The sequence below is a fragment of the Pygoscelis adeliae genome, unplaced genomic scaffold, assembly GCF_000699105.1.
Source record: "Pygoscelis adeliae isolate BGI_AS28 unplaced genomic scaffold, ASM69910v1 Scaffold27, whole genome shotgun sequence".
Classification (NCBI taxonomy): Eukaryota; Metazoa; Chordata; class Aves; order Sphenisciformes; family Spheniscidae; genus Pygoscelis; species Pygoscelis adeliae.
The window spans coordinates 6,192,196-6,201,001 of record NW_008825410.1 but is presented as its reverse complement, the minus strand read 5'-3'; the positions used below and the strand labels follow the sequence as shown (position 1 = coordinate 6,201,001).

Sequence of the window (8,806 nt, the reverse complement as noted above, 5' to 3'; positions counted from 1 at the left end):
AATAATAATAATAATAATAATAATTTTTTTTTATTCTCCTCCTAAATCCAAAACACAGCACTGTACCAGCTACTAAGAAAGAAATTAACTCTATCCCTGCCGAAACCAGGACAGGGGTGCTGTGCTGGTTCCTGGACAGGAGTGGCTGCTCAAGGCTGCCGAAATCCCTGAGGCCAGCCTCCGAGGAAGAGCAAAGCCAGAAGAGCAAACCTCATTACGTTACCTGCACCTGACACCTCCTGATCACCATGAACCACCAGACACATATCTCGGGGAGCACCAGGCAGGAGGTGGCACTGCCTTCTTGCTCCTTTGCACTTCAGAAATCTGGCAATGTCAGGCACCTTCATCTCACCACTGCTCACGGGTGTAGCCCCAGCACAAGCTGCATCCAGCCATGAAGTGCAGGTTGCCCAGTCCCAACTGAGAAGGCCAGAAGCTGGGCTAAAGCAAAGTTGTACTCCCTGGCATGAATTTAGTCAATTCTGTTACTTCAAATTCAATTGCTAGACCTACGTCTTAGACGCTAATCTCATAAAGAGATTACCGATAGTGTAAAAGTCAACTTGCTAAGGATTCCCTTGAAATCCTACCGAGTTCATTAAACTTCTACTCACTCAAAGATTAAGGGAAAAAGAGCAGCACAATATCAACAGCACCCTATACCTCAGCCTATCTGATGAGTCTAAATGAATAACAGGTGGGAGGTAACATGCGATGGTTGCTTTGCAGGTGATAATTTGCCAATTACTGATGCCAGGTGTTCACAGACAGCTACAGTGACATAAAAAGATCCATAAAGTACTTTGGGATGCTTTAGGATCTGCTCTGCTGAAAGAGCAATCCCTACCAGGGTAAGTCTCCCCATGTACTCAGCTGCAGTGGCTGAGAGAAACTGATGAACTCCTGCACTTGCAGACCAGCCCCAGCCATCGGGGACTGATTGCAAGGGGATTGCTCTTATGGGTTATAGCATTAATTGGTCTTGCTGTGCCAAATTTAGTTGAATATTTTGATACAGAGGTGAGATGAGCCTGCTATTTTTCTGGTCAGATTCTAACAAGAGGGATAGGTGTTGTTTGCCATCCTTTGTAACCCTTCTTATTCAAGCTAATAGAGATATCGTTTTAAAGCTGCTCTGTTTATCAAAAGTTCAGACAATAAAATCCACACAGGTCAAAATAAGAACTAACTTAGGGAAACATACCCTTGGACTGAAAATAATGTGGCTATTGCATTAATTTACTTGACTTTTGTACATAGTGAAAGCAACCACAAAGCATGGAGTAATTAAACAGAAAGGCAACTTCATCATGAAAGGGAGACTGGAATGATTTCCCTCGGGGAAAACAAGTTTGAACATTGTTTGAGGAAGGGTATTGTTTCTTTATTAACATTTTCTAAGGAATGAGGATTTATATGCATTCCTTGTGATTAAATGGTATTGCATAAATAAGTAGTTACAAAAGAGTCTCAGAAGAACACAGTTGTTATGTGCTCACATCTTAAGTCCATTATGCACTGCCAGAGACTACATGTATGGGTACTACTGTGTTGGATTTGCGTGGCAAGGTTTTGGTAGCGGGGGGGTACAGGGATGGCTTCTGTGAGCAGCTGCTAGAAGCTTCCCCTTATGTCCGATAGAGCCAATGCCAGCTGGCTCTAAGATGGACCTGCTGCTGGCCAAGGCTGAGCCAATCAGCAACGATGGTAGCACCTCTGTGAGAACATATTTAAGAAGGGGGAAAAACTGCAAAACAACAACAGCAGCAGAGAGAGGAGTGAGAATATGTGAGAGAAACAACTCCGCAGACACCAAGGTCACTGAAGAAGGAGGGGGAGGAGGTGCTCCAGGCACCAGAGCAGAGATTCCCCTGCAGCCCATGGTGAAGACCATGGTGAGGCAGGCTGTGCCCCTGCAGCCCATGGAGGTTAACGGTGGAGCAGATATCCACCTGCAGCCTGTGGAGGATCCCACACCAGAGCAGGTGGATGCCTGAAGGAGGCTGTGACCCCGTGGGAAGGCCACGCTGGAGCAGGCTCCTGGCAGGACCTGTGAACCCATGGAGAGAGGAGTTCACACTGGAGCAGGTTTGCTGGCAGGGATTATGACCCTGTGGGGGACCCACACTGGAGCAGTTCGTGAAGAACTGCAGCCCGTGGGAAGGACTCATGTTGGAGAAGTTTGTGGAGAACTGTCTCCTGTGGGAGGGACCCCACGCTGGAGCAGGGGAAGAGTGTGAGGAGTCCTCCCCCTGAGGAGGAAGGAGCAGCAGAAACAACGTGTGATGAACTGACCGAAACCCCCGTTCCCCATCCCCCTGCGCTGCTGGGCGGGGAGGAGGGAGAGAAAATCAGGAGTGCAGTTAAGCCTGGGAAGAAGGGAGGGGTGGGGGGAAGGTGTTTTAAGATTTAGGGTTTTATTTCTCATTATCCTACTCTGATTTGATTGGTAGTAAGTTAAACTAATTTCCCCGAGTCGAGTCTGGTTTGCCCATGATGGTAATGGCCGAGTGCTCTCTCCCCGTCCTTACCTTGACCCACAAGCCTTTCATTATATTTTTTCTTCCCTGTCCAGGGGGAGACAGGGAAGAAAAGGAGGGGGAGTGATAGAGTGGCTTTGGTGGGCACCTGGCGTCCAGCCAGGGTCAACCCATCACAACTACACAGACAATAGACTTTTTAAAAGACATTTAGTGACAAACAAATGTAAAATGAAACTTTAAATGAAAAAACATCTCCTTAATACAGAATGATTAAATTAATCTTCACTAGTTATCAAGGGAATCCATGAAAAGCCTGCACTTTATTTTTATCCAGAGTAGGAAGTATTAAATTAACTAAAATAAAATTTTGCAATGTCAGCAAGTTTTTTGAGGGTAATGAAAAGCCAATTGTCATATTGTCATAAAATTGGCTTACATTTTCTACAAAAAATGGTGTGAATATTTGTGATGGGATGAATACTTGGGTCCATATGATCTGGCCTATATCATGCTAGCAGCAATACAATGCAATTAGTAATAAAAAATGGCCATATTGTTTTCGCACCTAGAATTTATTACATATTAAGAAAAAGTCATGTACTCTATAAAAATACTAGAACAAAAAGGAAAACAAAATGCAAACAAAGTATAGCTCCATGAAGTACTGGGACAACATAAAGAAGACAGAAATACATCAAGTTTTTGTTATTTTAATCTTCACAAAATAACTTAATTGTGGTAGAATTGTCAACAGTGTTAACTACATTGAGAAAGAACAGAAAATACAGCAAGGAAAGGACGTGAACTGAAGTTAAATTGGCTTTGTCTTATGTGCTTATATTCAGACTGAAGGACTGAAAAATTTCATGTAGCAAAGCTAAATCATTAATGGTAATCTCCTAGAAATTATGCAAGATGCATAATGGCTTACAATATTGGAGGAGAGTTACACATACTTAAATCAGATTTAACAATAAATTTAATTTGGTTTAAGAAGGGAAAACTGTGGATCTCATAATTCAATAAAAAGACCATGAGAAATAGCATTGAACTTTGACTGATATGAAAAGATGTTCCTTTAATACCTACTTAGCTAATGATCTTATTTTTAGCAATTTTTAACAATTATCAAGCATACATTGTATGCTTGCACAGGAAGAATAAGATGGAAATGTAACATGATTGCTCAGTTCAAGAAAGCATTTTACTAAAGTAAAAATCCTGACAATGTTCTTATCTTTCATCTAACTCTGAGGTTTGGCAGGTGCAATTAACAATCATCAGTGATCTCATCTTGAGCAGGAGTGGAGGAGACATGTTTCAGACCAAAAAATTCTCTTTATCTGATAGGACCATCTAATTTATATATTACCTTTTGAACTCTGTAAGGTGATATACCCCAAAACATGCTTTGAGTAACAGATTCTGTTGACTGAGATGTACGTTTACACATTTGACACAGGAAGCCACTGGATCGTTATCAGATCCTCATTTCTTGAAGTGTTCGGTATCAGCCCAGCCTCATTTCATAAACAATTTGTAGGAACAGCTGAGGCTAAAACATCTTTAGGCCTTGCCTAAACATACTCCACATTAACACCTCAATTCATTATGTTGTCAATTTATTATTCCATCCATAAAATCATATGTGGTCTTCTGTGTTTAAGGTTCCTCTCTTATTTCTGCTATACAAACTAGAAAGACCCTTTCCTATCTGCGCCTTTTAGGAATTTGTTTTCTTTTTGTAACAAAAAAACCTCTCAATAGAGGGAGAAGACTTTTGAAGTGCAAATAATGTCAAACCTGCTAATTTTTCTGCTTTAAAGGAATACCATAATCCCAGAAAGATGCAGAAGAATTACATGACCTCTGAGGAAATGTTGGAAGAACTCAGTCCACAGGAGGGAAGACTGGAGCAGGACATGATAGTAGTCTGCAAAGATGTAAAATATTGCTGCATGAAGGAAGGTCATAAATTATCCTACATATCTACTCAGAAAAGGACAAGAAATACAGGAAAAGAAACAATGGAATCAGTTTAGCAAGGGACAATTAGGTACCAGGAAAAAAACTTCTTGATAGTATCATTAAGTACTTGAGCAGATTATTTAGTGAGAGACTTCTGAAAAACTAAATAGGATAGTTGTCAGAAACTACAAGATTCACTTGTCTCTCCTTCACCAAGAGTAGTCTTCACAGTTTTCCAATTTACCTACCTCTAGAAATTAAGAAATATTTTCCAGGTTTCAGTTCAACATTCACATATGCTCATGAAAAGAAATATAATTGTGACATTGATTTGCAACCTTAAACCGATGTAACGCTTAACTTCTGTGTTAAGGCAAATCTTCAATACAAGCAAGTCTTGGGCACGTGTGGGACACTGGGGAAGAGGATGACAATGGATGAGTGACTGCTGCTGAGAAGTTGTCACAGGTGGCCCATCCACTTTGGTGGCCTCTCAGCTGCTTTACCACCCCCACGAGGCACTAATGCTACCCTAGTTTACAGGAGGGAAAAAAGGGTCTGTAGTTCCTCAGCCCAATCATATAACCAAAGGGACACAGGCTCAATTTAAAAAGCAGAAAATCTGGTGAAAAATAAAACTCAGTCACCCTTTGCAATATGAGCAAGAGAGAAGTGAAGGGTGAAGGAGAGGAGATTTCAGGCTGAGATTCACTGACAGCCTGAGTCAGTTCCCCCAGGGCCTGCAGTGGCCTCTCTGTGTCCTGTGCCCAGCTGGGCAGGGCCACCCTCACCCTGGAGCCAGCACTGGGTCTGCCTGCTTCTGTGCAGAGCCGTTTCAGCACACTAAGACAGCAGAGATGTAGTCCTTTTTCCTGTAATGCACTGAAGCAGCTCATAACAAGGTCAAACTAGACCCAGAGCGGGTGGGAGGTGGGGGTCAGGGCTGAAAATCTCTGGTGTGAAGGGCAAATCTCTAGGTCCACCACGTAACATCAGCCTTGGACTCGCAAGGGATGGTGAGACCTAGCCAAGCTTTCCTTGGAGAGAAGCAGCAGCTGACTGCTTGAAAATTTCTCTTATTTTTCACAGTAAGAGAATAGGGTGTTAAAATGAGACTAGCATGCTAAAACGAGAGTAAACTGCAGTGCCAAAGTCATCACCATCTTGACAGACATCTGAGTGAGCACCAGGAGGTCTCAGCACTTGTTTCCAGTGACAGGGCCACAGGTGCCACGTTCGAGGGAAGGAAGGCCCCCATCTGGGAGACTGCACCCAAGGATGCATGTCACAGCTGCAGACGTTGCCTAGCCCTGCCTGATGACCCAAAAGCATTTCAACCTCAATATTTTAGCTGAGGTACAGCAGACTAATGTATGCTCCATGACTGCTGATTTACAGATACACTCATCAACCTTTTGTACTACCCTTCAACTGCTTCTCATTAACTGAGCCTCAGTAATCATTGGAAATAATCAACATGCATCTCTGGACTATTGTTTAAATAACAGATTGTGTAAGAAAAAAATAAGTAGTCCAGCCATACTTCCTGGAAAACAGTATATAGTTATAAAAATAACTGGAAAAATGCCTGTTCTTTATATTATCTCTATGATGAGTCATTGTTTTCTTCCTTTGCTTTATCACTGTTTCCTTCCTTATAAAAAAACCCATATACCACTGTCCAGAAAGAAAGGCTTCAAAATATTTTCCATGGGCTAATACTTCAAGGAGCATCTGGATGATGCTCTTAGTCATATGATTTAGCGTTAGGTAGTCCTGTGAGGAGCAGGGAGTTGGACTTGATGATTCTTATGGGTCCATTCCAAATCGAGATATTCTATGATTCTATGATAATTTTCTACATCTTTTTAATCCCTTTCTTTATGTTAATTCCCTACCATACCTAAATGGTATGACTTGAATATTTAAGAGAAGCATATTGAAGCAGAAAGGTTGGCAGAAAATGTATTTAAGACTGTTTTGTTCCCCCACTACCTGTGGATTAGTGAGGTCCAGAACATGATTTTAAATATGGCTAACAAGGGTGTGTAAAAAATATCACATCTGAAAAATGTCCTAATGCCAGCTCCCCAACACCGATTCATGGCCTAACCTGCCTGTCAGTCTCTATGGGGGTGGGAGGTAGGTAGTAACTGAAGTCTCTTTACATCAACTGGCAAGGAAGACACTGTAGTTCTTCCCCTCCTCACACACCTTCCAACTACAATTGTATCAAACCTATTTTCTGAAAGAGGAAGGAAATTTCATAATTAACAGCACAGAAGGAGATAGAGAGAGCAGGCGTTCACATGGACTGTTACCAAGGGAATCTCTTCACAACAAAACTATAAAAAGATCTGTAGGGCTCGGTTTCTTTTTTTTTTTTCTGGAAAGTTACACACAGTAGTTCAAATAAAGAGTAAAAGCAGCTCTGTGAACAGCTCTAAAGGCTGGCTTTAATCAGAAATAGTTTCCAGATTTCTTTGTTATGAAGGGCATCTAAATCTATCACAGCTCTTCCAGGCATAGTCTGAGCATTGTAATATCACTGCAATGCAATTTGTTCTTCTTTTATTTCTTTTTGGGGCATGAATTTATAATTCTATGGGAGGAGAAAGTGGTTTAGCTAAGGCTCAGTCATCAGTTCAGTTTACCTACTTCTCAGGACTGCCTAATCCTGAAGCTATCACCTTACTTAGCCTGAACATGCCCTGGGCACACTACTTTGGTCGCACCATTTGTGCAGAATTGCCTGTTTTGGAGAGAAAGGCACCTATCGTTTGCCTGAAGTAATATATATTTAGGCAGACAGTCATCTGAGCTCCACTAACGAGCTTGAAAAGAGCTACAGGGGTGATGGTCATGGTTGGGATTTATGGTTCAGATCCTGTTTGCAGGACAAGTTTTGTTTGTCTAGTTTGTGCTGACAATGCAAACCACATGTGCCGCAGGGAGCTGAGGCCAGGGCTCCAAGTCTGCTTTAGACCAGCCACCAGCCACGCAGTTAGACCAGCCTCCCTCTTGCCTCTTCTCTCTCTGACTCACCTACTCCTTGCTGCATGGACACAAAAAGAGGGGTGGAGAGTGTCCTCACCTAAAGTAAGCCAGGCACCACATTTAGGGAACTTTGAAGGTTTTAGATTCAACTCCTTTTACCCACTGCTGGTCTTCCACAAACACCTTGACTGTTACAAACAAGACAGTCAGTAATCTGCAGCCACTACTAGCACCATGTAACCATCTTAAAAAGAATTCAGCAGATGAGAGCACAAAATGCTGAAGGCATCTAAAGCTTCTTGTTGAGTCCTGCCATCTCAGGGAAGAGGTAAACACCTACCATAAATGTACCAAGCTGTTTTCTGGGGATATATATCCCAAGCAAAATGTAGAGAGAGGGAGAAGTACCCAATATACTACATAGCTCTCTGCTAAAAAGAAATCTGAGAAAAAGTGAGAAAATTGAGAAAAAAGTGCTCAACCTGGACATTTCAGACAGGCAGACTGGATTACACCCACTGGTGTTAATAGCCTGGGGAATTATCTAATGTAGAAAAAATTTACCAGGTGCTCCTTTGCATTATTAACCAAAACCTAGCAATTACTAAAGCATAGACAGAGAAAGAGGAAAATTAGGAACCCGCAAAGCCAAATCTTGCCATTCCTGTCTCTGCAACTAATGAATGTTAAGAGCGTGGAATAGGACATGAAAAATAATTAAGAAGGTAGGAACAAGCTGCATGTAGAAACATCCATTTGACAGACAGCTGTGAAAGGAGCTGGTCATCTCCAGCCAGATTTCCATGGACAAAACCAGAATCTCTATGGTGAGTAAGAAAATTTTGCACTGCCCAAACCTGCCCTGATTTTCAACATTTCCGGACACAGAAAAAGTTAAAGGTTAGTGATTCTGTTCCCAGCTCTGCCCTTGTGCAACCTATCAGGCCGTCCTCCTTTCCAATCAAACCATACATCCGCTTTTACATCTGCACAAAATGATGGTGGTGTGAATTCTAACTGACATGTAGAAAAATGTTTTCAGCTCCTCAGATACAAGACCTCATGTCATGATGCACAGCATTAAAAACTGCTAGGATGATCTGAACTACCTCTAGAAAGCTGGTAAGCCTTGGTCAAAACTTCAAATTCAAGTCACAGCCAGCTCCCAGTTAAAGGACTCTCCAAGGCCATATTCTCTGCAGCCAATGTCATGCCTTCTTCATTTAACACTGACCTCTAAACATCCGTCTAAGTAGGCATATCATCCATCAAAGTACACTTTTGTGGATGCTGTTCATAGCACTGCATGTACAGAGTGCTCTTAACTTAGCTGAATTTCCATATTTATGAAGCCA

The 8,806-nt window shown here is 42.0% G+C and overlaps 1 protein-coding gene across 1 annotated transcript in view; it reads right to left on the bottom strand.

Moving 5' to 3' along the window:
* The window catches only part of LOC103922463 (macrophage mannose receptor 1-like), a 38,656-nt gene extending 38,306 nt beyond the window's left edge, over positions 1 to 350 (bottom strand). Inside the window, exon 1 of the mRNA XM_009330604.1 lies at positions 224 to 350. Within this exon, the coding sequence (XP_009328879.1) occupies positions 224 to 350 (127 nt within the window). The remainder of the gene's footprint in view (positions 1 to 223) is intronic.
* Positions 351 to 8,806: the final 8,456 nt, after the last annotated feature.